The following is a 27,499-nucleotide window of genomic DNA, read 5'->3' as shown; positions in this document are numbered from 1 at the left end:
CTCCGTGGCACCGCCCCCACGCAGAGCGGCACGTGACGAGCGGGAGGGGCGGGGGCGTGCGGCAGCTCGGGGCAGCGTCACGCCGGGTGCGCCCGTGCGGGAGGAAGCTGCGTCACGCGTGCCCGCCTGCCCTGGCCACGTGACGCTGACGCGCGGCGCCCCCTCCCGCCGCGGGCCGTTGCCGAGGGGAGGCCCCTCCCCCGCAGCGCGGTGGCGGCGGCGCCGCCGACCTGGGAGCGGAGCACCGGGCCGATGGCGGGGAACGAGCGGGGCCCGCGTACCGCGGGGTCGGGTGACGCCGGGGGACCGGGAGGGCCGGGAGCGGCGGGGAGGATGGGGGGGGGCGGTGGCTGCGCTGTTTACTGCACCGTCACTCCCCCCTCCGGCCTCTACTGTCATGGCGACGGGGGAGGGGCCGTCACGTGATAGCGAAGGAGGCGGGAGGGGAGCGGGCCCGCACCACGTGATGGCAGGGGACGCGCAGCGACGGCCCGCTCCACGGTCACGTGAGGCGGGCTCCATTCCCCTCCTAGCGCCCCACGGCTTATTCCGGTCACGTGGCCTCCCCCTGCCCGCCCCATGGCCCCGGTAGCAGCCCGACCCCCGTAGCGCCCGCACCCGCCCTGGGCCCCTCCCGCCGGCAGCAGCCGGCACCCAGCACCGCCCGCACGGTAAGGAGCGCGCTGGCGCGGGGCTGGGGAGGCGGCGGTGCCGGGCATTGTCTCTCGGGGGGGCAGTGGGGCCCGATCCTTCTCGTGGCCGCGCTGCCCGGCGGTTCCTTCTGTGCCTCCCGCCTGCTGAGGCGCGCGGCGGTCCTTATCCTCCCGCTGTTCCTCCGTACCCGTCCTAGCTGTGGCTGTTTAACGGCGGCGGCCTGGCCTGCCGCGGGTGCCGTAGGGTCGGGGCCGGGTGGCGCGGCTGCAGCCACCGGCATGTGCCCCATGGGAGGGGAGCGGCGGGGAGGACGCCACCCTCCGCCGGCGGGATCGCGGCGGGGGGCAGTGGGCTTCACCCGAGCGCTGGGCGCCGGGCGCGGGCGATAGACAAAGAGGTGCCCTCGCAGCGCCTTCCCGGTCAGCGGCCACCGTCTGCCGGGGCCGCCAGGAGTCGGACGGAGCCCCGGCAGTGCCCGGCCGGGGCCGCGCAGGATGTCCTCGGGCACGTTTCGCTGCAGGCAGAAATGCTGTATGAAGCACAGGTGGTACGGATCGCGGAGGAAAGCCTAATCGACCCTTCAGATGGGCTCAGGGGCACAAACCTCATGTGGATTCCCGCAACTTATCGCAGTGCTTGGCGGTATCCAAGACGAATGGCACTTAGCAGCTCCCAGCGTTACCGTGGGCTGTATTCCACTGGCAGGCCCGGTGCTGCCCCTCGGGGTGCTGCTCTGCCGGCTCCCGGCCCCACCCAAACTGTCAAGAGTTCTGCTGCGTACCTGTGCCACTGCGGTTCAGTCTGGACCATTAGCGTGGATACTCTGCTGTTCTCTGCAGGGAGTGGAAACCTAGCAGCAGGGCCTGCATCAGCTCTGTCAGAGCTTGCCTGCCCGCCTGTACCTACCCTGACCGGATCAGGATTATTACAATATGTAAATATTTCCTTTATTTCTGACTAGAGGTCAACAAAACCACATGGGAAGAGACTGGAGTGAAATGCTGGTAATGGAGAGCATTCAGAACAGGTGTTATAAGGAACACACAAGAGAGGTACCCAATTTTAAAAGTCGTTAGAAAGAGTTGCTGCATTAAGAGGAAGGGCAGCTGTTGGAATTGGACAGTATTTCCAGAAGTTCTCTCCACTCTCATAGAGCTGGGAGGTTGTAGGTGGGTGAGCAAACACGAGGACCTCGTGTTGACTTTATGCCAATACTGAGACTTCCTGATAGACCCTGCCAGTTGTAAACTGCACCTGAGATTAATACCCTCGAGGCATGGCTGATGACAGGTCATACCCCATGGGTTAGGGCTACGGATTGATCCAAGTGCTTTCTAGAACCCCTAATCATAATTTCAAAAGCTCTGCTGCTGGAGAATTCAAAATCAAGCATTTCTGACCTCCCTATTCTGGAAGATACTGAAACCAGAGAAATATCTGTCTTCCAAAGTCTGCAGCTAAAGAACTCTAATACTTCTGGTTTTAGCAGCAGGTTAACGTTATAGTTAATGCTGTAAAATAAGAAAATTTCTCTGTGTTCACGTTTCAGTTCTTGCCCCTTCGAGCAGCAGTGTCATCATCCGCAGCACTCATTCTTGGAAACTCGAGTTGTTAAATATAGAGGTTAGGAGATTTGGGCAGGCACAAATAGACCATTGATGGCTCTCAACCGACTGCATAGTAAGCTTTAAGAAAGAAAATAATTGTGTGCTGTGTGTCCTTAGTGAGGACGTGGCCTTGCCCTGTGCAGTTGGTAGGGGAGCATCCTCCTGCTTTTTTAGCAGCTAGGTGAGATTTCTGTTTTAGAAGTTTCCCTGTACTACTTGTAACAAGAAGCCATTTTGTTTTCATTAGTGAGAGATGGTAACTTTCCTCAATTTTTTATTCTTTCTGATGTACTCTTCAAAAGACAGCTGGAGTTTTCTCCATTTTGGGTAATGCTTACTGAGCTTGTGAGTTGTATCATCCTACTGCCACTGTAAATTACTGCATGAGAAAGGATGCAGAGCAAAGACACAAATAAGAACATCTGTGAGCTAGTGTGTTCACCCTCCCAGAAGGTAGAATGAGCTTCTCCTGGGATAATTGTGAGTTCACAGATTGAACACTGCAGGGTACTGTTCTAGAAGGTTGTGCTTGTAAAGGAGAAGTTGCTAGGTGCCGATCGTTGTCTTCTGTAGTAGAAAGACTGGTTGTAGGTGGGTGAAATAGCATGGCAGAAAAGCAAAGCAACTTGCATCAGAATGAGGCTATGGAAACACTTTCCCTTTTCTTTGTGTTAAGTACAGGTTTAATTCGTTCGCATTCTGTGGCTTTGTCTCTACTGCATTGGGTAATAATGACCTTAAAGGACTGTAAAGTAATAAAGGGAGAAAAAAGTCAAAATCCTTACTCTTGCATATATTGAGCTCTGTGTGTACATATATACATACATATATATAAATATATATATAGATTACATATATACATACGTATATATAAAATATATATATAGGTTACATATATATTACGTATATGTGTATATATATAATCCTTAGTCTTGCATATATTGATTATTAGTCTGTGGCCAGCTGCCTTTTCCCAGTAAGGATAAGGACCTGATGAGAGGCTACAGACATGCAACTGGAAACTATAAAATGGTAGAGTGAATGGCACTGGAAGAGAATAATGATGCTGGGGAGACTGTAAAGCATTATGCTAGGAAACAGTCCTGAAATCGTGCTATACAGTTCTCTTTGAGAGAGAAGTATTAGCAGAGCTGCTCTGAATGTGGCACAACTTGTTCCAGTGACTGCTGCAGTAGTGCTGATGTGCAACCCCACATTCAGCTCAGCATCACTGAAGTCTCTGGCAAAGCTTTGGAGGACTGAAATGATGGAGTGAAGCTTAAGTGCAGAGCCCTTTTGCCATTAAGTCTTTCTATTTAGTATTTTACTTAACTAATTTCAGAGATGGGTATGTAAGACTTGCTGGAGAGAATGTTCTGCTGCTGTCCAGGTTGTCACAGTAAATATCCTGTCTTGCTGCTGTTCTGTTTTTTTTTTAAAGATATCTACTAGTAGTGCAATAGCTGATGCAGATTGTTGATGGAAGTTTGATGCGGACCCCAGCAAATATTACAGGTATTCTAAAGCACGTGAAACATAGAATGATAGAATGGTTTGAGTTGGAAAGAACCTTATGATCATCTAAGTTCCAATCCCCCTGCCATGGGCAGGGACACACCACACTAGACCATGTTGCCAAAGAACATTCATATCAGCATTTGAACAGTGTTTCACGTATTGATAGTAAAGTTTATGATGTACAAAATGCAGCAGTTGGACAGACTAAGCATTTACAGTGAACATACCAAAGATGGAACCTTTTGATAGGTGTAGGACAGTATGTTCACAGAATGTGGTGGTACTTGCTGTATCCTTTGTCTCATGAGAAATTTAAGGCTGTAGACTCAACCTGCAGAGAGGAATGATAGTGACTGCTGGGGGGAGAAGAATGCAAAAGGCTTGTTGATGTGAGACTGGTGACAAAATTACCACTGTGATGAAATAGGTGTAACATCAGTCCCTCAGACTTCAGAGGAGAGGAATGGGAAACTGCCCAGCTGGAATAAAGTGTGCAAAACATTGTTCTAGCCCACCACAGTAAGAACAGGAGTGTAGCTGGGCTACTTTATCTTTAGCACAGAGAACTGCTATTTTTCACATACCTTGTATCCTTCCCTTTTCTGAAATGACTTAACATCTGCCATTCACACTGAAGAAGAGAATTGCTGCCAAATGCCAGAGGAGATTTGAAATTTGTTCCATTTTTGAGCTTGGGAATCCTTCTGAGCTTGAAAAAACAGTAAAGGAACATTAAAACAGGAAAATTTTGTTACTGGTTTAAGATTTGCAGGTCTTTTACTGAAGCAAAAGCAGTATCAGCAATAAGGTGAATTATTTAGATAGCTGGCAGTATTTTATTTAAATAAATTTCCTGATTGCACTTACAGAGAGAAGCATGTTTATCTGGAATATTTCAAAAATTATGTAGGCATTAACAGGTAAATGTGGGTGTAATACTTGGATATAGATAGGAGTATTGAAAGAGTTACAGCAAATATAATTATACTAACTAGCTCAACTGTATGTTTTTAATAGCTCCTTACAGCCACAATGGCAACATCATCTGAAGAAGTGTTACTGATTGTAAAGAAGGTACGTCAGAAGAAGCAGGATGGAGCTCTTTACCTTATGGCTGAAAGGATAGCATGGGCACCTGAAGGCAAAGACCGATTCACAGTCAGCCATATGTATGCAGACATAAAATGTAAGTGAACACTTTCCCTATTCCAGCTTCAGTAAGCAGTATTCTGATAAATATTTAAATACAACCCAAAGCATATTTGCCATAGTACACTGGCGGATAAGTTAGGAAGGTTAAAAGGGTCTGAAGCTTTGACTAGGTTATTCTGTGTAGCAGCAGAGGTCAGAACCATGCTGAAGTATCACTCAATTTATTAAGGATCCTACTACAGGACTTCTGTAGTCTCCAGCTGTTTAAGTTATACGTCATTTACTATTAAATTTTAATAAACTTCTGCAATAAATTAAATGGAGAAATAATCCATACCATCTGCTTGTGGAGGGAAGGGTGGGAGGAGGGTTGAGGAAGAGTATAGGATTTTCAAGGTCTAACACAGAAACTATCTGACATGTCATCTGTTAAACTATGCATCTAAAGCTGTTCCAATTTTCATATAAAAGGAACCTCGCTGTTTTATTTTCATCCAGTAGACCATAGCTTCAGAAGCACTGGCTTCTGTAGCTTGGCCTAACTGGTAACATTCTGATGAAGCGTTTGCTGTTGCAGTAGCAGAGTACTTGCAAGTCAAAACTGAACAGTAAATGTCTATAGCATGCTGCCTTTCTGGCTCCAATTAGTGCTCATATTCCATGTGCTGTAATGCCAAAGAAGGAATAAAGTTGTGTGTGTCACTTGGTAAAGGTTTAATGATTATTGGTGTTTAAAGTTACATACAAGTACTGCAGCATAATCAAAAATGTGTGTGAAGAATCAGAACTAATACGCTGTTTTCTTAAATACAGATGTAGTAAGGAGTTTAAAAGCTATGTTCACCTCAGGTAGTCAACTTTGTGAAGGTTCTATTTAGCTATTTACTTAGACTTCAGCAGCTTATATTTTAAAAATGTACATGTATAGGCATTGAAGTCAACTTAGATGAAAGATGCTCTTTTTTGTCATCTAAAATTAAAAAGGGGGGGGAGATACTTGTAAATTTGTATAGGAATGATGATTCAGTGGTGACATCTGGTTTCTGTCTCCCAGTTGCACTGAAGAAAGGGGTAAGATTCAAAGTTAAGTTAGTGCCATTTGCAGTGCTACACTGAAGTCAGTATAGCACAGCAGTACATAAAAGCAGTTGTTTTAGTCTTTGCTCCCTCTGGTTATGAGAAAGGAAGGAGGAGTTAGGGTTCTTTTTATGAGTCATGAGGGTGTAATAGCACCTTGGAGGCATTGGTGATCAACTCTGGGAGTACTAGTAGCTAAATATGCTTACCACACCACTTCAGACCAGTGTACCTTTACTGTCAATAGACATGCTGTTACCCCACCCTGCATCTGCTTTCTTACTACTTTTCTTCTGTGGGAACTGATCCAGCTGGAAAAACAAAAGGGGGTCATTTTTCAGTTGATTGGTTCCTTGGTTCAGCTTGTTGCACAAATACTAACACTCATACAAGAAAGAGAGCAGGAAGAAGTGGAAAGGAGGAATGAGGTTGTAGCCTTTCAGCAGCAGCCTGGACTGGTACCAGGCTAAAGTGTCCAGGTGATGACAACATAATTTGCAGCAGTTCTCTAATGGAAGATGTGGGGAATGCAAAGATAAATGAGGGCTTCTGAGCAGTAGCTGAAGGATACTGAGCAGTAGACTGCTGGTGTCTGTGTCTTGTGTTTTAGAGTGAGCAAGGTGCTGAGTTCAAACTAATTTAAGGGGAAGACTATGTTCCACTTTTATGGCTGGAATTCACACACAGGATAATGGTATTTAATTGGATTATGAGGATAACTGCTTATAAGCAAATACTCTAGGGAAGAGTGTTCCTTGTATAAGCTTACTGTCTGTGGCTAATTAATACTCTCTGTGTAATCTAGGCCAGAAAATCAGTCCAGAAGGTAAAGCTAAAATTCAGCTTCAGCTAGTGCTGCATGCAGGGGACACAACCAACTTTCACTTCTCCAATGAAAGCACAGCAGTGAAGGAGCGAGATGCAGTAAAGGATCTTCTTCAACAACTGTTGCCCAAGTTCAAAAGGAAAGCTAATAAAGAACTTGAGGAGAAGAACAGGTAATGGGAAAGGAACCTTAATGTTGGCTTTGCTTGAACGTGTTTTTGTTTGTTTTTGTTGTTTTTTGTTGGGGTTTTTTTTTTGTTGTTACCTAACTGTAGTGTGGTTTTGCTAACAGTTGTTATTGCAACATTGTTAGTGATACAGCATTCGTTTTCCTAGTGTAAATCTCTCTGCTTCCAATTTAGAGGCAATTCACTGAGAATTACATCACTGTGACATGTTGAGACTGTACCTGTGTTCTCAGTGACGTGTTCCTGAGGTGTAAAGGCAGCCAACCTGGCTGCCACCCAGTCTGTTATCCATGGCTATGAGACAAAAGTACCCAACTGGCAGCCTGTCTCTTTAGTCTCTTAAGTATATATGTATCAGCTAGGAAGTCTACTTTAAAGATTTATTTATTTTTTTTATTCTTTTCCAGAAGTTCTCACCTTTGATTTGTGATTTCCTTCCCTCCCTCCCTCCTCCCTCTATGACCTGTTTTCCCTCAAATCTTTCCTGGTGTTTTATATGCTTTACTAAATTGCTAGGTGTTTTCATGCTGCATCACTTGAGATGCAGTAGTATGTGACTTGGGATACAGGATGTTTATTCTAAAAATATTTTGAGAAGATGTTTGGGGCCAAAGTACTTTTCCCAAAAGGGCTTTTAAGATACGCTTCCGTTCCTCTAAAATGCTTGTGTTAAACCAGTCCTTGTGGCCATAGAGCATGCTTACACTTCTCTGCATCTCCCTAGAGGAGTTTCACTTTATTCTAGCATCCGCTGTGAATCCTCTATCTACTCCCTTCCATTTCCAGAGACTGTTCTAGCTTGAACTTAGGTAAGTTAAAGCTAGATTTTTTAAAAACCTAGGAACATTGCTCATTGGGCAGGTAGGGTCTTTACAAGGAGATTTCCCAGCAGAAGGGCAAGAGCCTTGTGCAGGAGCTCTGACACATGCAGGATTAACTGTTTCTAGTACTGCAGGGACAACAAGGGTCTGCAGCAGTGCAGACTGCTTTGGCACTATCACCATACTAGTTTCTTTATACTACGTGCCTTTTTTCTAAGACTTTTAATGCTGATTGTATGGGCAGTCTTAGCTCTGGATCTTTGTATCCCTAAATGAGATTTTACAGTATTATGCCATGTGGCAATAAGAGCTTTTCTAGTTACAGGGAAGGCAGAATCTTTGCACATACTTGGTCACAGTCTGTTACTTTGATGATTAGAAGTCCAAGTCTAGTGGCAAGGCTTCATTAGCTTAATTTTCAACTGAAAGGCAAAAAAGTTTGTTTGTTGTAGAAGGGATACTACATCCAGAGTCCCTATGGCTCTTCTTCCATTTATTGATATGTAGGGGTCAGGTACATACCAATACTCCAAGTTTTAATGGAATAATTAAAATAAGACTGCTTCCTGCTGCACTAATTTGTAAAAATGGCCACTAATCCATATTGGTACCAACAAGGAAAACTGGATAAACAGTGGTGGTTAAAATATAGTAGGGATGTCCTGCACGAAGTTTTCTTTTCCACCTCATCCTATTCATCCTTAGAGCAGCTACAGACTTTCATTCAGTCCGGATTGCAGTTTATCCATGTTCTTCCCTGGACCATTTACTAGGTATTCATAAGATTCCTATTTTTGTTTGTTTGCAAATGATCAAGACCCTTAGATACAGGTCAAAGATCATTGAGGTTATTGGCTGATTATGAACACGCATGCATGTTGCCCTGAAAATAGCCTGGTGGGTCTCAAATCAAGTACACAGCTGTCTGGAAAACTGCTTAAACATGAATTAAGTTTCAGGTGCATACATTCTTTGCATTTTGGATAGTAAGGGTGATACTTTATATTTGGATGGTAACTTTTGCAAACATTATTCCGTGGTGGAAGTAGTTTCTGTATGTTTCTGAATGTTTCTGTAGCAATTATGCTGCATGTCGTAGTTAAGTGATGGAGATCCTACTGTCACCAACAGAAACACAAATGAACCAACAACTCGGGATAATAAGTGTTTTAAGGTACCTTATCCCTCTCATTTTGCTATGTGTGCTCTTGCAATAGAAGAGAGACATGTAACTACAGAATTTTAAGATATTAAACAGGAATTGGACAGTGCTGAAATCTCTTCCTGCCCTATGAGAACATTGTTACAGAAGTTCAGGAAATTTCATTGTGCTTTTACAGTTCAGGAGACTCCAGTTGTGGATGCGCAAAGACACAAGAGCACCAAAGAATATTAGGATGTTAATCTCATATTAACTTTTTCCTAGGCATTGTTGTTCTCTAGCATGTAATACTATTCCTTAAACATTTCTTTTTAGCCCTGAAGTCTTTTAGGACAAATACAGCTATTGAGGTTGTTTGCTTACACAGTCTTGTTAACAAATGCACAGCATTTTGAAAGAAATGTTGGTTTCTGTTCGTTCTGTGAACTCATGTTAGTTATGGAAATCCTAGTAACTTATTCTGCAGTATTTCAATTCTGTTCAATACATTCTTTTACCAGAATGCTGCAAGAAGATCCTGTTTTGTTTCAGCTCTATAAAGACCTTGTTGTGAGCCAAGTAATCAGTGCTGAAGAATTCTGGGCCAACCGTTTAAGCCTGAATGCAGGGGATAATTCTGCAGGACCTAGTAAGCAGGATGTGGGCATCTCTGCAGCATTTCTGGTATGTTGAACTTCTCTAACTTAAACAATTGGGGAAAGTGTTCTGAGTTCTGTTCACGTACTTTATTCCCATATGCTTTAATAGTGTTCTTTCCTGGTTCCTTCAGATATTTCCACACATTGGCAAGACTATTGCAATCATAAAGGAGAAAAAAGAACAGAAGTGAAGGTTTGAGTTGCAAATCTGCAACCTGAACATTTTGACAATTTAATCTGCTCAATTTGAACTTTAAATTGACAATAGGCCATTGTTCTTTATACTTCTGCCTCCTGTTAAACAAGAATAACGGTAAACTTACAGTCACTAGGTTACATTGTATTAACGCCATAAGTTCAAGAGTATCTCTGCTGCAGCATTGACATACGTAAATGAAGATGCAGAGCTTTTCCACACAAACAGTTTTACTCTCTCCCCATTTTTTCTTAAACCAGTACATGCTTTCAGCTACTTGAAGAGCAACTTGTATGTATGAAAATTTGTTTTCTCTCTCTTTTTCCATCTTTATGTTACCCATTTGTAGAAACCGTGCCTCAGTAATCTCAATGCAGTCTAAAAGTAACCTAGGTACAATCTTTAGATTCCTCCCACAGATGTATTTCTACTTCTGCAACAGAATGAACGCATACTATGAGTCTCTAGTGGGAATCCCATTTCCACCTTTGTAATAACTGCACACACATCAAGGGTTTGGGAGGGAAACAGGAGGTGGGAGCAGCTTTATGACTTAGCTGCTATACTTGTTTTTTCCCTCCTAGAAGTACCTGAATTATTTACCAAGTGAACTTGATGGCTCCGATTTCCACTCTCTCATTATTCTTACACCTTGACAATAAAAAAGCAAAGCACCACACCCACAGAGACTTTCAAAACCAAAACTTTCTTAAATAACTGGTTGTGTTAGTGGAAAAGAATTTCATATATTTGTGTGTGCTAGTTCAAGTTAAAATAACCATCTGGCTCTGCCCAGAATGAGTGTGTCTCTAGGAAGAAGTTGGGACAAAACCTAGAATTTAGATGTACAGGAAAAGGAAGAAAAGAAGGCAGTTTATGCAATCATGTACTTTTTCCTGTTATTGAGAATTGGTCTGAGCACTTGCTTGCTCCAGAGCTTCCTAAAGAGATCACTGAGATCTAACGTGCAAGTTCTGACTGAGGCTTATCCTCAGTTTCTAAATTCATTGCTATTTGTCAGTTATATGGAGATGCTTTCACTGTGTAAGCAAATAAGGTATGAAAACCATAGATCCTTTTTTGTCACTTCATTATCATCCCTGATTAATCACTAGCTGAATTGTTGCACACACAGTAATGGATTAAGCATATGTAGTAAACATGCCTATTTTTACTGTGAAACAAGAATATATTAAACTAAGCACACATTCTTTTGACTGATAGAATGGTCTTTGCTTTTCATCTTCTAAAACTTATAATCTACTTGTAGAATTTTGCCTTTAAGTGGAAAATGTAGTAATTCTAAAAATACCTATTTATAATCAAATATGCTATGGATTATTGGATTAAGAAGATTATTTTATCTGCAGCAGAATTTGACTGCAAGATGCTAGTTTTTTCCCTTCTCCAGTTACAGAGGCATTCAGACGTGACTGGTTTTCTTCCCTGTATGCTTTTTCTCAGGCTGATGTACGGCCTCAAACAGATGGCTGCAATGGTCTGCGGTATAATTTGACTTCAGATATCATTGAATCCATATTTCGAACATATCCTGCAGGTAAGAATAGTGCTTTATGAAACAAATACATACATTAAGATTTGGTTTCTTTGGGGTTTTTTACCATCTTGCTGTGGGAAGACTGAAATGTTAGTCTGAGACTGAAAATACAAAGCACTATATATTCAGTCTTCTAGATGATTTTCCCTGCCTCGTTTGAGGGATGGGAAGAAGCATGTGTTAAAACATGCATGTGAAATGAAAATCTGATTTTGTTAAATGAAAACATTTTAATTTGTGTATTGAACTTTTGGTTGTTTGGGATTTTGGTTTGGTTGGCGGGGGGGGTGTTGGTGTTTTTTGGTTGGGTTTTTTTTTTTTCTTCTTTAGATTGTGAGTAGGTGTTTGGTTCCCGTGTATTCTCCTACTCAGAATTTCAGTTAATTGTTATTTTTCATTAAACCACCTTTGGGAAGAAACTAATCTGATTTCCATCATCCCCCTGCACTATATTGATTTACTAGAATTCTGGCAAATCAGACTTCTTGTGTGTGTGCAATTCAGATTAGAGTATTCAGACCACTGTTATGTGCATTTATTTCAAAGTATTAGCTAGCATTGCAGGGCATAAAAGGAGTACCTGTTTGCTTATGCTTAACTACTGTGTTCCCTTAGTTTAGTTGGAATGAATGAAAGCAGCATTAGACAAGAAACAAGGAAGGAAGGAAGCAAGCAAGGAAATTTTAGTGTAAAATACCATACTAAGATTTGCAGAACAGTTTGCAATCACTGCTGGTTTTGTTCACAGTAAAAATGAAATATGCGGAAAATGTTCCACATAACATGACAGAGAAGGAATTCTGGACACGATTTTTTCAGTCTCATTATTTCCATCGGGACAGGCTCAATACAGGCTCAAAAGACCTCTTTACGGAGTGTGCCAAACTGGATGAAAAAGGTAAGCTTTTTGACTTTGTGCAATAGGCTGCAACAGAACAGTCTTAGCTGCCTCATAGACCCCAACACTCAGGAGGTCTGGCTAGTAAATCTAGCAAAGCTGAAGTTAAGTTTTCTTACTTTTGTTTACTAGGCGTGTTGTTTGTCAAACTGAAGTGAAAGGTACAGATGGCCACTGAGTTAGCTATAGCTTTGGATTTTCGACATGTTTCATGGAGAGCACCTTTCTTGAAACTTCCAAGTAGCCTTTGGAGAGTGGTAGCACTAGAAACCAGCTTTATTACAACTCGTGCAACAGAAAATCTGTGATAAATTCTCTTATATGCTATCATGCTAGATTGATTATTCTGTGCCATCAGTTGCTGTGGAATAATTTTGTTTATGTAAGGCTTCATTCTGTGGTATGTGCACAACTTAGAGCGCATATAGCTTTTGTTATAGATCAGTTTTTAGCAATAGAAAAATGTGGATCTTGTTTAAAATTTTCCAGAGGAGTTGCCATCCCTGTTCTCTCTTAGCCTTTTTAATGTGAAATCTTGAAATACCATCTGACATAAGTTTTTATTGAACTTTTCACAGAATCACAGAATCACAGAATCCCAAGGGTTGGAAGGGACCTAAAAAGATCATCTAGTCCAACCCCCCTGCAAGAGCAGGGTAACCTACAGTACATCACACAGGAACTTGTCCAGGCGGGCCTTGAATATCTCCAGTGTAGGAGACTCCACAACCCCCCTGGGCAGCCTGTTCCAGTGCTCTGTCACTCTTACAGTAAAGAAGTTCTTCCTGATGTTAACGTGGAACTTCCTATGCTCCAGTTTACACCCATTGCCCCTTGTCCTATCACTGGATATCACTGAAAAAAGCCTAGCTCCATCATCCTGACACCTACCCTTCACATATTTGTAAACATTGATGAGGTCACCCCTCAGTCTCCTCTTTTGCAAGCTAAAGAGACCCAGCTCCCTCAGCCTCTCCTCATAAGGGAGATGTTCCACTCCCTTAATCATCTTTGTGGCTCTGCGCTGGTGATACAGAGATGTGCAGAGTTGAGATCACTTAACACCATTCCTTAATACTTATTGACTAATGAAATCCATAACCCTACACAAGTAAAAGCTGTCTCCAGATGTACGTTGCCATTCTGCCCAAGACAACAAAACAGTGCCAAAATTAGAAGAAACACACAACTAAAGCTTCCCAGTTCCCATATTAATACAACTAACATAACTACTAATTAATACTATATTCAATTTTATTTTTTTTTTTTTACCAAACAGTGACATGTAGAAGTTGATGAAAGCTGTGCTAATTAGTAGGATGATCTTTAACAATACCTTTCCAAGTTTATTGGTAATTTTAAATGGAACTCTGAAAAGGGTTGAAAGCTTTAGTTATGCTGATATTTGGGGATCTGCAGAACTCGTGTCTTTTCCTTTAAAGGTTAAATATAATCTAATAATCCCTAGATTAGATACAGTTTTTAATGATTTTTTTCTTTGTTTTACACAGGGTTAAAAGCAATGGTGTCTCAAGGAGTAAAAAACCCCCTGATAGATTTAACAGCTTTGCATGATTACACATTAGATGAAGTAAGTAGTTGCCAAAAAAAACCCCACCCAGCCCCCACCTTAGCTTAATTTAAGGAAAAAGAGGGTCCCTCTCCTCTTAATAATTATAAACCACATCACTTACTAGGGTTCTGCAATGATTGGGTAGTCAACATTTACACAGTTGCACATGTGTGTGTAAAGAAACGGACACTCTGCCCATGGTCCTGTATGTCTCCTGTTTGCCTTAGTGTGCTGGCTATAAAAGCAGGAATTCCCTTTTTTAAATAATTATTATTTCACTTGGATGGTTTGGTTTTGTTTTTTTTCTTGTCTGAAGTGGACATTCTGTTTTCTTCCTGCCTTTTAGAAGCTGTGACAACATACAGAAAGTAGCACAAAATGAAAAAGTCTTTGCATTTGTTCTCATTTTAAACATGGCTATTTGCTTGATTCAGCTTAATTTTACTGACACTTTATACAGTTTTTTTTGTTTAGCTTTAAATACCATCTTTTGCTAAATATATGACGAACTTGAACTGATCTGTTACCTGTCTCCAAGTACAAATTAAAACAATTTTTATAAATGGTGTACCATAATGTGAAATTACCTAAAAATGTGCTTTTCTGCAGTTGATCTAACTTAAACTTTGGAGTTTTAACTAATGATGCTGCATTTCTAAGTTGGTTTTGTTTTTTGTAAGAGTTGTACAAAGCCAACAGTCTGGAACTGGACTAGGAGTTTAGGGTAGGTATGTTTGAATTGCTATGCAAAATGCCTTACTTTCTTTTTGAGGCTGGTTAACTGCAGGCATGAAACTGCACATGGGGCAAAGCAAGTTGCCTTTAGCCACCTGGCAACCAAGGAACACTGCCAGTATTAGGGCTTGAAGTTTTTTGAATTCCCAGTGATACTGCATCCTCCTGACAGGTGTCATTTAGCCTGTGGGCTGCTGTTGTCCCACAGGCTGGTAAAAAGACATCAATAAAACAGTTGCTAGCTCTTAATTGCCATCAGTGCCTGTCTGTTTCATGCAGGTGATCCTCACATTTTTAAGCTAGTTCTGGTTTTACTTATAACTAGACTACAGTCTTTCAAAACAATTTTTTTCTTCTCTCAGACACCTGAACTGCCTAGTGTTAGCAGAATAAAATAGTCTGTGGTGATCTTTCGAAGTACATAATGTGATGGTGGAGCTAGGCAGGAAAATACTGCTTCCCATGATGAGGCAGTATCACTCAGTAGAGCTCAGAGGGGGTGACATGCAAGATTCCTGACTCAGTCCCTCTGCTTTTGGGACAGGAGGTAGCTAATGTTGTTTTCTTTGTAGGAATATGTTGCTTCTATGGCCTCTACATCAAATGCCTCAAAATCTGCTAGAGAAAGTAGCACCACTGCCATTATAAAACGCTTTAATCATCATAGTGCCATGGTCCTTGCAGCTAGCCTCAGGAAACAGTAAGTTTCACTCTCGTGTAAAAGCTGGTTTGTAACGAATTTTAAGGAATTTCCAAAATGAAAATAAGTCTTCCATTACACATCCAACCTTTTCTTGTAATTTTTATGAATGAAATATTTCACTCTAGAAATGAAAAAACCTTTACGTTCCATTTTACTTTAAAAGTTTTTCTGAGATGACAAATGCTAGTTTTAGCTGAGTTACCATACAAAGCAGATGAAAAAAGGAAAGGATGTTTCTGCCTTAGTTCTACATCCCTGATGAAGGCTGCAGAAGTAGTATTCCATTTGCTGAGGGGAGGGGAGGTCTGGCATAGGGAGTCCCACTGCCTGCCTTCCAGGAGCAGGTCTGCTGAGGCTTCCTGTATTGGGTGCATGGACATAAGCAAAGGAGGAAGCAAAAGAACAGCGTGGCATAGGTGGATCAGATGAAAGATTCCTCTAGTGCAGTACCTTGCCCCAGACTAAAAAGAAAAGAATAACCAGGTGGTTTAGTATATTTGCAGCGAACTTCATGAGTGAAACTTCTTCAAAGAAGAATGAAATGGGCTTGATGTGAGGTCTGCTTTACGAGTGGTTTATAGACAAACATCACAGGATTCCTACTCTTCCCAAATCCTGCAGACCTTATCTGTGATAAATCCTAATACCTTCTGTCTAGCTGTGCTCTGTCATAATGTTATTCTGTCTGACTGAACACTGGACCTTTAACTGTCTCTTCTATGTAATGTGTGTTCCAGTTCAGAAAGACAAAACAATAGCTCTTATTCTGCAACAGTAGTATCTTGGGGCTCCGTATCTCTGCTAACACCTGGTTGACATAAGTGTGTATGCAAAGTGTTTCTAATTTAGTCATGATTTTGCTGTGTCCCACTTGCATTGCTGGCATGCTACTATTTCTGAGAGGGAGAATCACCCTCCACTGCTGTTGCATTTCCCTCTTGACAAACAGGGTTATTTGAGGAGTTGGTTCTTTCTATCTAGATCAACTGCTAGAAATGAAGATGTAAGGGGAAAAAAGTTGACATACAGTATGTGAACATGCATATAAAGTTTTTTAAACAGATGTATTTACTTTGCCTCTAGCTTGTATCTTAAGTTTCCTGTGAGGTATTCTTAATGCTGTTTCTTTATTTTAAGAGAAGCACAAAATGACCATTACAGTGAGACCAGCAGTACGGATGGAAACTCCAGGGATTCAGATTTCTTTCAGCCACCAATTAAAAAGGTATAAAGTTAGCTGATGCAATTCTAATTGAATGAAACTGGAAGCTGTCTGTCAGAAAGTTGCTAAAGGTTCCTTACTTGTTTTATGATGCATCTAATGTGATTTGGCTTTGCTTAGAAGTATATAGAATAAGAACCTGAGGGGCTGTAGGAAGTTTTGTGCTCTTAGTAAACACAAATAAATTACACCTTGAAGTATTGCACTTCAGTAGTGCCTAACGAAAGTAAAAAATTTCCAAGGTGCTTCTGATTGGACCCAGAAATCTGGTTCTTTCCATACAGTGCATTTTTGGTTTTGCCCAACTCCCCTTTGCCTTTCTGCCAAATGCTGGAAAAATTCTAGAGAACATCCATCTGAAAGGGGTAGTGGTGTTCAGGCACCAATCTTAACCTATCAAATGTATCATTTGTAAAGGGGATGATTAAACTTTCACATTGCAGCCTTCATCCTAAGGTCATAAGCTGAAATAACGTTAAACTGAAAGCATAGAGATGCCTGGTACACTGAAATACAGGGCAACAGCATGTTTTAGACTAACTATAGCAGCTCACAAAGTGGAAGAGAGTATTGTAATTGCTGCAAAACTGAACTGAATACTTTTGCTAAAGTTGACAGCCCAAAGAGAACATGTGAAGGGGACTTAAAACCTGCATGTGTTGTGAGAAAAGGTGGTAGAATACTCATGTTATTAAATGTAGTTAGTCAACTGCTTTGACTGTCCTGAAAACTGCAATTTTCACTGGAGAGAAAATGATACATCAGGACTAGAATAAATGTGATGAAAAGAGGAGGAAGTAAAAGATTTCAAAAATAGTTTTCTCATTGTACGAAGTGTAATACCACTGTGCTGTTATCTCTCACCACTAATGCTCTAGCTGTACAGTCAACAGATAGCTTGTGTAATTATTAGGGGTTTAGTGTGACACTCCTGTACACTGTTTAGTCTTACACTCCTTACAGCCATTAAAGCATTACTGTTTCTGCTAAGCTAGAGCTAGACGGACATAGAGAGCACAAAGAATGATCTATATATAGTAGAACATATTTTGAAGTGGCAGGGACTGCACATTTTGGCTAGAACCTGCAGGAAAAGCGGTAGTGCCAAGACTTCCAAGTGCACCCTTTAAGCAATGTTGGGCACTGCTCCCTCTGAAGGGTAGACATGAATCATTCCACACTTTGGTTTTCTTTAAGGTTTTAGTAACTTCTGCTCAAACTCAGTGAACTGGAAAAAAGCACTAGATGCATCAAAGTGTATCCTCATTAGTGATGGTGTATAATTATTTTGCTTATTTTAGGTGAAATTGCAGGAGGCCATTGAATATGAAGATTTATCAAAGAATAATAGCATTAAAACTATTGCACTAAACTTGAAGTCTGATAGGTAAGTTAAAATACACATGGTTATTTCGGTATATTCAGTACAAAAGGTCTCTCATCACAGCCTGCACAGAATCAGCTGATTTAGTCTCTACTGTGCCACGTTCAAGTATGTTTAGGCTAAGCTTAAAAACCTAATATGAACTTCTGCATAAACCAGCTTCCAAGTAATTCCCATTTAAATTTGTATTTTTATTTCATCTTGCTTTCCAGCAAGCTAAGTCTCTGTAAGCCTGCTTGAAGAGCTTTGACCTGTAATTTCTGTGAAAGGCTAACAGACCTGCATTCACAGGTCAGCACTTTGTTGTAGCTTACAGTGGAAAAATGTGTTACATGTGAAAATATACTCAGTTCCAAGGAAAATCCACTCCCGAAAAAAAAAGAAAAAAGGCAATTGGGATAGTTTGGACTGCTCATTGGTCTGTTTTTATAGTAACAGTCCTCTTGTTTTCTAGACTTTTTGAGTTTGAAAACCATAAATGTAACTTCAGAAAAGAAGTGATACTAAATGTGCTCAGTTTCAATCCAAAATGGCATGAATTCCTCTCCTCTAATAATACTCCCAGAACTCAGTGGCACAGATAGCTTCTTATTAGCAAAGTGATGCTCGAAGATTCAACAACAGAAACTCTTTATTTTGCTGTCATACCATCCCTGACCCAGCTTCTTCTGATGTGGCAATATATTTTACTTTGTCAGTAAATAAGATTTAGATAGTAATGTCAACAATTATAAAGCATCTAAAATTGGAAACATTTGAAGACCTGTACACTGAGTTTGGCCTCTATTTTACCAACACTCCTATTAATACATTTTATGTTTTCTCACCTCACAGGTATTATCATGGTCCAACTCCAATTCAATCACAGCAATATGCAACCAGTCAGGATATAATTAATTCTTTTAATAGTATTAGGCAAGAAATGGAAGCATATGTACCCAAACTAACTCAGGTATGGAAGAATACTCAAAAAAATACCCTTCTTGATGTTAGCGTCTTGCGTTCTGTGTAATTTTGTGCCTCCCATCTACTGGAATTTTATTTCTTCAGGGTAGACTTAATTATCTCCAATAGTTTCATGTTACTCAATTTATTTTACAATTTTAGCCAATACCTTTTGAGTTACTGAGTTTAAAATCTAAACAACAGGGACCTGATACTCTGAGTTATATTCTACTGTTACCATGTTCTTTGAGGAAATGGTAAAAGGTAGAAAGTAGTAAAGCAGGACAGTTATGCAGTGTGAAACACAGGCCAATATTATTGATCCCACCCCCTGAAGTTTAGTATGTAATGGTCTTCAGAGGTCCATAGTAAGCAAATTTATAACTGAACAGGTCTTTCGCTCCTAAATGCACTTAGGTAGGATCTAGATCTCACTGTGGGCTACCCAGAAGTCGTCTTCTGGCAACTGGAGTGCAGCACAGCCAGGTAGCCAGTCTCTCCAGCCAGTATCTTAACTTCCTTAGTTAGTAAACCCAGATTTGGCCAGATGTAAAGCAGCCACAAATGCAAATGTGTCACATTTTTGTATAGTAATTCTCTGTCTCATTTCAAAGTAGCTGCATAGCCAGTTCACATACTGGGTAAAGAAAAGGTTTGTTTGTCTGTAACTAATTGGAGAGCTTTCACTGAAAATGTGAGCTTATAGCACTTGAAAATACTGAGCAGACTCTTCATCAGAACTTCCATTGTATCTGCCCAACTGTATCTTTGCCATTGGAGTTCAAATATAATTAATTTTAAAAAGATTTTGTTGGAGAAAGTGATATGAAGTAATTGTTCCCTCTCTCCCTTCAGGTCCTTTCAAGTGCTGATGCTGCTAGCACTATTGCAGCCCTGTCACCTGGAGGAGCACTTATGCAGGGTGGAACACAGCAAGCCATAAACCGTAAGGATTTAGGACGTAAAATACTTTAATCATATCTTACTGCATTATACAGCAGTACCTGGCTTGCTGTTTCATCTGCCTCTTGGAATGTTACAGTGATAAAGGAAATTATGGAAACATGCAGCTGGAATAATACTGGGCTACAGTAACAAACAAAAAGCAATAACAGAGCCACACCATGAGGGTGGTACGGGCTACACCACTGCTGAGGCAACTGAATGAGAGAAAATTGTACAAAGCAAGTGATGAAGGTTGCAGTTGATATCAAGTCCTCATATAGATAATGGGGTTTGCTTGTTCAGCATTTCTCTTTTCCAATTTTTTTTTTTCCTGGATTTTAGAAAATAAAGGCATACTCAGAGCTCTAAAGGAAGTGAGGTCAAGATAATTGTCTGGAACTAGGTTTTTCTGCAGCCTGCATTTAAGATCCACAGCTTGCTGTGAAAAAGGACAACTTTCTTGTAGTCTGCAAGGGCAAAACAGACAGCTCCTCCTTCTTGCATCTCTTCAGCTATTCCCAAATTCATTTCCTTTGCATCGCAGCAGGTGAATCCCTGTTCTCAAAAGGCAGTGTTTATAACAGGTTTCCAGTTAACTTGTGTTACTTGGTGTGAAGAGCCACAGAAGCTAATGCAGACAGCTGAAAAAGCAAGTGTAAGTTCTTTATGGTACTGAAAGAAAAGGAGTCAGCAAGCAGTACTGAGGCTTTCTTACCCATCCCAGTTGACATACTGGGTGCTGCACACATTTTGAGCTTGACCACCTTTTTCTTTTTTAATTTAAAAACCAGAACAGAAACAAACAAACAAAACCAAACCCACAAAACCCAACCAAACAGAAACCAAACCCAGTGTCATCCTCAAGTTTGCTGTTCACTGCTCAGTTAACTGTGCTCCTGTCATCCTCAATGACTGCTTTTTTTCTTTGGTTTTTATGATTGTGGTTCCCCCCTTCTCTTGAACCCCATTGCCCTTTTCTTCTTTCAGAGTATCTGGGATCAGTTCCTTGTTCCTGCCTGGATTTTTCATCTTCCACAGGCTGTGACCATGTTCTCATTGCCATAGTAAAAGAGAGAAGAGCTTGCAGTATCCACCACACAGTATTTAATGCTGTGCTGTGAAGAGAACAAGATGCTGGTCCCAGAAGCAGTACTGCCACGCCATTAGAACAGTACAAATATACTGCTTCTAATCCTGGATTAAGTTTTATATTCATTCTTTGGCTAACATAGATCTCCCCATATATAACATACAAACTTCTAACTATATAGTCATAAATAGCAGCTGACCTGATCTAATGCTGCCGATAGTCATACGTCAGGTGTAAGGCACCTCATTGTTCCCTCCCAGCCAACCTTTCTGGAATTCTGGTAGAAATGTATATTGCTGGTGTCCTTTGTTAGCCTTACATTCTCTTGTTTTCATATGATAGTTTTGAGTCATGGCAACAAAATCTTTTTCCTGTTGCAGAGATGGTGCCAAATGACATTCAGTCTGAACTAAAACACTTGTATGTGGCAGTAGGGGAACTGCTACGACACTTCTGGTCCTGCTTTCCTGTTAACACGCCATTCCTAGAAGAAAAGGTAAGAACTTCCTAGTGTGGACCTCATCACGATGTGGCCAGATCATGGTTCAGGATGGCTGTCATTAACTTGGAGTATAGAACTAATAGGTATGCTTTAAATCAGTGCAGCAGTTACTCATCCCTAGAAGTGAAGATCAACAACGTAAAATATTACCTTTTTTTTCAGCCGTTCTTTTGGAACTATTAGAATCAACCTTATGCCTGTTGGTGCCCTTCAGGAGCAGTTGCTGCAAGCTAATTTCAACAGAATGGTCAGCTATATTCAGCTGCAGATCTCTCATTGCCAGTTTAAAACACACAAACTAAAGCCGCTTCCCCCACAGTAAGACACCTCCACAGTGACAGTTACAAGAAAATTTTCCTTATTCTTCTATCCATTGCAAAAACCACTCATTCATAGCTTCAAAACATACACTGCCTTTTAGAACAAAGTTGCCTTTGAGGAGAGATGTCTGCTGCAACCAGGTATATGATTGTAACTATTTTTCTGTTGCTGTTCTTTCTTTTGACCTCACGTGGATCACAAAGATAAAAATTTGCAGATATGTTGGATTTAGTGCTGCAAAACATGGCCTGAAAATTCATGGTGCAGTCTTTGCCTGAAGCAAAAACATGTTTTGGTGACTTATCTTCTCTGTAGTATTTACTGACAAAGTAATAATGATCACAGTGGCACGTTGCACTCGCCTCAAAAATAAGTATGCAGTCCAGAATGGTTAGACACTGATGTCTTAATAACTTTTCTTCTTCAAACTACACATACTTAAAGTAGCCCCCAGGATTAGTTACGAGGTTCTTGGTTGGAGAACAGTTGGTTAAGGGAAAGAGAACTTCTGTGCAAAGTGATTATAATGTTGGTTTCTGTCTCTTTCAGGTTGTGAAAATGAAGAGCAACTTGGAAAGATTTCAGGTTGCAAAGCTCTGCCCATTCCAAGAAAAGATTCGGAGACAGTATTTAAGCACAAATGTAAGGGGAAAATACTCTTTAATTATGTGGGTGCTTATTAATAATTTGAATCATAATTATCAAGAGGATGGTAGCTTTGTTATTTCTTATCTTAGGGCATTTAAGGTTTTTGTTAACTAGGAAATGGGCAGAGGGAGATTGGATTCAGAGTTAAGCATGCCTCCTCTCCCTGTAAACTTTCTGAATGATACCAAAAGCTATCAAGAACTATAATTTAAAATTGCCCAAGTGAGACAGCAAGAAGCAGAAGTCATGTTTCACTTCTCACTTCCACCATGAAGTAGAACTGTAACAACTTCAAAACTGTCTCACACCATGTCAGACTTGAAGTGGTCACAGACCACAGAGTAAATACTGGAGCAGACAGCACACTCAAGTGTCACTACTTCCCTGTGACCATCCCAGTTTAGTAGCTATCTGAACTGCTCCCTCTACAGATACTTCACAATAGAGCCTCAGATCCTTTTCTCTTTGTTTGGCATACCTCTGTGATTTTTAGCAAGATTACTTCGACTCAATAAAAGGAAGAAGGCAACAGTATGTGATCAAAGGGAGGGGAGGGGATGTGTTTTCCAGTAGCTGGAACATTTAATTCCCTCTTGATGTTTCAGTTGGTAAGTCATATAGAAGAGATGCTACAGACGGCCTACAATAAGTTCCATACATGGCAGTCCCGGCGTATGCTGAAGAAGACGTGAAAGTGCATGCTGTACAGGTTTGAGAGCAAAATCTGCAATAGGTATAGGAGTACAACCTAGCATATGTGCAGATCTTGTAGTTGTTGCAGGAAGACCTGCAAACTGCGGACTTCTGGAAATGATGCTAACTGAACTTGCACATTTTTGAAAAAGAACTGAGATTAAACTTGAAAACTAGGGAGAAAAAAACAAGAAAGAACCAAAACAGAAGAGCCGAGGCGCAAAAATATTTAAAAGACACTGTTTACTGCAGTTACTCAGGAACTGCTTTTGATTTGCATAAAGAGCTGCTTTCATAAATAAAAAATTTAAAGAGGGTGTATTAATAAAAACCCATTTTTCTGTCTATTTTTTTTTTTAAAGAAGTGTATGGCACAGGGTAGAACTCAAAACCTTTCCTTCACTGGATTCTGACATTTTACTGAATTCTGTACTTTCTGCAACAGTTTAAGAATGATATTTTGAAGTACAGCTGAGACTGGTTTTGCTTCAAACATCTGGGAGAGTATAGCTGTTGGAAGACAAGCTTCTGCCATGTTTCCCCACCAATTGGAAACAAGAGACATTGCACTGAAAGCTGTTTGTTGTCTGGGGCCCCTAAAGGCACATGGGGGCAAACGTTTGCCCGAAGTCTTGGATTTTTATGCAGAATTTTTCCAGCCATGGGTTTTGCATGTTTTCCTTTGAGTGCAAGTGTGTGCTACTGCAGTTTGGGGTTTTTTTTATGGTGGTATTTGTTCTGAGGAGATAATGCATTTTTAAAAATGAAGTTAAATAAAGTTTCTTACAAAAGAAGGCATTTATTTTCAATTCTTAGACATTTTTCTTCTCCTAAGTCTGTTTTCCTTCACTCTTCCCTTTTGACTGTTACACTATTTTTGGCGAATTGATAATCATTGCAAAGAGAAAAATGTGTTATTTATCCAGTGTCCATAGATACTGGGAATCTGTGCCATACTTTGTTCCAAATAGAATCAGTTCACAGTTTCAGACCAACATGTCTTGTATTAAATGTGACTTAAATGCAAAGTGAACCCGTTATCTATAATATATGCAGTTTAATGACATCCTTGTATTTTGTTGTCAGCTTGACTGTACTAAAGCCCAGTATGGGCTACAGAATTTTTTTTACTTCTGACTAAATGTGACTGTTAGCGTATAAGATGCTTTTACTACAAAGACAAATCAGAGTGAGAGTATGTATTCAAAGCAAGCACAGCAGTGTTCAGCACAGCAGAAGAAATTCCCCTTAGCCTGCATGATGGCTTTAATATTAAATTTTGCCACCATTGGTATGAAGCTGAAACATGATATTGTGATGTTGGGTGGATAACTTGGAAATTCCTACAGAAGATGTATTTGTATAGCCAGGTCTGTGCTTGTTCTGTGCTGCTGCTCCATTTATGCAAGAGGGGTTTTTTTCTTCAACTGGTGCGTGGAAGTCAGCAGCTGCTTTTTAAATTTTTTTTTTAATTATTATTTTTGTATGATGCTAATATTTTGGTAAAAGCTGAGTTTCAGTATATGTCACTGTCTGCATCAAAATTCTGTTTGGAAATGTAATGCATATTGTTAAGCCTAGTTTTCCTGTCTGCTTCTGCAGATAGATACATGATACCTGCTCTGTGATGTTAATATGGTTCTGCTACCAGAAATGACTGGGCTCCGTAAGAGTTATTTTTGACAGGGTGAAAGTGTCATTAGGAATAAACAGATGTATGTACAGCAATTGGGGGATGAGGTGTGTATCTTGTCAAGAGTTACCTCTTGTGATAACCTGTTTCTCTAAAATTTAGGTTTAGGGTATGGCTTCATTAAGCCTAATCCTCTTGTAAGTGCAGGCAGCTCCCAGAAAGAAAGGGTAGTTTTGTTCTCCCCCACTCCAAAGCACTTGATCTAGCAATTCTGTGGCCAAATTTCAACTGTTTATTGAAAGCTGTAACACCTTTCATGATACCAGAGGGCTAGGTTCAAGACAATACATCTGATTTATGTTGTAACTGTGCCTGAAGCTATGAACAAAGCATTTGAGTATGAGACTGTACTGAGACTTCATTTAAAAGAAAAAAAAATCATGGACAGGAGGGTTTTGAATATTCACCTTTGATTTGAATCAGTATTTAGTGCTCCTGGAAGGACTGGGCAAGATGGTTGGCACAGTGGAAGTGGTTCAGTGCATCACAGGAGCGTTTTACAGTTCAAAGGACTCTATAATCATTACGGGGGATGGTGTTGCAATAGCTTTAAGTTATTATAGCGATATCAGGCTATCAAACTGGACCTTAATTAACAGAACTGGGGGGAAGGAAGAGGACTGATACTAAATTCAACAGTTTTGCCTAGAGACTCCACAGGCAAGGCTGCTATGCACTTCATATTGATTTTTCAGGTATTGTGGCAATAAGGCACAGGCCCCTCCTAAAGTAAAGGAGGTAAACTAAATATTCTTCTACATTGTGTTCCCCTTTTCTGTAGCATGGTCCAAAACGCAGATTCATTCCTTAAGTTTTGAAACTGAATCATCATGCATTATATTACTATTGGAATCTTTATACTGACTTGTATTTTTAATGAGAATACATAAAACTTGTATCATTGGCATTGATCTAAGATTTGTAGAATAAACCCTACTGAATTCTAAAGTGAAGTCTTCTCTAATGCTTAGGCTGTGTTTTCTCATGTTCAATTAAATCCCAAACAGGCTCCATTCAGGTCTAAACTGAGAGTGCTGGGTATAGCACTAGCTCAGCTATCCCTTCATGCTGGTAGAAGAGGTCAGGAGCAAGAGGGCTACAATACAGTTACTGTCAAATTATTTCATTTTTAGGGGTTGAGATTTTTTTCTGCTGCATAGGGAATCTACACCATTACAAATGCTACTGTTCTGCTCCTGATCACACCAGTTTAAGTCTCAAGGGATTAGTACCCTGCTTGTTCCATATATTGATAGAGCAGCTGTTGGTTCAGGAGAGCTGTACAGGCTGCTTTGTCAGCCACCCACATCCACAGCCACCCACATCCAAGCTTTGCTAGTAATGGAGAAGGGACGACTTAAAGCAGATACTAAGACCAGTCTGGCTCAGCCTACCTGTAGCCTGTAAATTTCAGCAGATTAAAATACTTAGATGCACCACAAAAAAGGCTGGGCTATTTCTCTCTCAACAAGAGCTGTATCCCAGTCAAGGACAGAAAGTGACATCTTTCACTGGAGCAATTCCTGCCAGTAGTTTCTTCGATGCTCACAGAGTAGATCTCTAGACTATGTAGAATCATAGTATAGTTACAGTTGGAAAGTACCTTAAGATCATCAAGTTCCAACCCCCCTCCCATGGGCAGGGACACCTCACACTAAACCATGTCATCCAAGGCTCTGTCCAACCTGGTCTTGAACAATGCCAGGGATGGAGCATTCACAACTTCCTCGGGCAACCCATTCACCACCCTCACAGTAAAGAACTTCCTCCTTATATCCAATATAAACTTCCCCTGTTTAACCCATTACCCCTTGTCCTATCACTACAATCCCTAATGAAGAGTCCACCCCTAGCATCCCTATAGCCCCCCTTCAGATATTGGAAGGCTGCTATGAGGTCTCCATGCAGCCTTCTCCAGGCTGAGCAGCCCCAACTTCCTCAGCCTGTCTTCATACGGGAGGTGCTCCAGTCCCTGATCGTCCTCGTGGCCCTCCTCTGGACTTGTTCCAACAGCTCCATGTCCTTCTTATGTTGAGGACACCAGAACTGCACACAATACTCCAAGTGGGGTCTCACGAGAGCAGAGTAGAGGGGCAGGATCACCTCCTTCGACCTGCTGGTCATGCTCCTTTTGATGCAGCCCAGGATACGGTTGGCTTTCTGGGCTGCGAGCGCACACTGCCGGCTCATGTTCATTTCCTCATCGACCAACACCCCCAAGTCCTCTGCAGGGCCGCTCTGAATCTCTTCTCCTCCCAGCCTGTAGCTGTGCCTGGGATTGCTCCGACCCAGGTGTAGGACCTTGCACTTGGCTTGGTTGAACTTCATGAGGTTGGCATTGGCCCCCCTCTCAAGCATGTCAAGGTCCCTCTGGATGGCATCCCTTCTCTCCAGCGTATGAACCAAACCACACAGCTTGGTGTCATCGGCAAACTTGCTGAGGGCACACTCAATCCCACTGTCCATGTCACCAACAAAGATGTTGAACAAGACCGGTCCCAACACCAGTCCCTGAGGGACTCATCACAAGGGCCTGCACTTTCCCAGATGAGTAGACTTTCCCCACTAGCCCTTTTAAGATGCTTTCTTACGGCTACAAGTATTTGTCCCTTACTTATACTGTAACTAAATCCTTACAACTTCTATGATGGGGTACTGTTACTAGCTAGAAAGCTTATGTTATCCTCACTGAAACTGCTGTTGAGCACCTGTTTTATCCAGAAAGTCACTTGTTTAAGAAGACTTGACAAG

At 41.2% G+C, this 27,499-nt stretch overlaps 1 protein-coding gene and 1 long non-coding RNA gene across 4 annotated transcripts; one reads left to right on the top strand and one right to left on the bottom strand.

The window, feature by feature from the left end:
* The first annotated feature begins 357 nt into the window (after positions 1-357).
* Positions 358-25,696, top strand: GTF2H1 (general transcription factor IIH subunit 1). Of its 3 annotated transcripts, XM_065682853.1 has the most exons (17): positions 359-671; positions 1,616-1,706; positions 3,703-3,776; positions 4,797-4,965; positions 6,814-7,006; positions 9,505-9,667; positions 11,303-11,396; positions 12,145-12,294; positions 13,806-13,885; positions 15,175-15,302; positions 16,443-16,530; positions 17,829-17,914; positions 18,746-18,863; positions 19,712-19,802; positions 21,272-21,387; positions 22,264-22,356; positions 22,968-25,696. In XM_065682853.1, the coding sequence occupies exons 4-17, from the start codon at positions 4,812-4,814 to the stop codon at positions 23,052-23,054; spliced, it is 1,641 nt and encodes a 546-aa protein (XP_065538925.1). In that variant the 5' UTR covers positions 359-671; positions 1,616-1,706; positions 3,703-3,776; positions 4,797-4,811; the 3' UTR covers positions 23,055-25,696. The 3 variants fall into 3 exon arrangements, with proteins under 3 accessions (XP_065538926.1, XP_065538925.1, XP_065538924.1); XM_065682852.1 differs by lacking the exon at positions 1,616-1,706; XM_065682854.1 differs by lacking the exons at positions 1,616-1,706; positions 3,703-3,776 and having other exon boundaries at positions 358-671.
* LOC136016138 (uncharacterized) lies at positions 3,986-6,284 on the bottom strand. The gene is made up of 3 exons (XR_010613508.1): positions 6,218-6,284; positions 4,364-4,488; positions 3,986-4,110 (listed from the first exon to the last, which is right to left on the bottom strand). It is a non-coding gene; the product is annotated as an uncharacterized LOC136016138 (long non-coding RNA).
* Positions 25,697-27,499: the final 1,803 nt, after the last annotated feature.

The sequence above is a fragment of the Lathamus discolor genome, chromosome 6, assembly GCF_037157495.1.
Source record: "Lathamus discolor isolate bLatDis1 chromosome 6, bLatDis1.hap1, whole genome shotgun sequence".
In the NCBI taxonomy this organism is placed as follows: domain Eukaryota; kingdom Metazoa; phylum Chordata; class Aves; order Psittaciformes; family Psittacidae; genus Lathamus; species Lathamus discolor.
The sequence above is the reverse complement of the archived record's forward strand: the minus strand, read 5'-3'. Positions and strand labels throughout refer to the sequence as shown.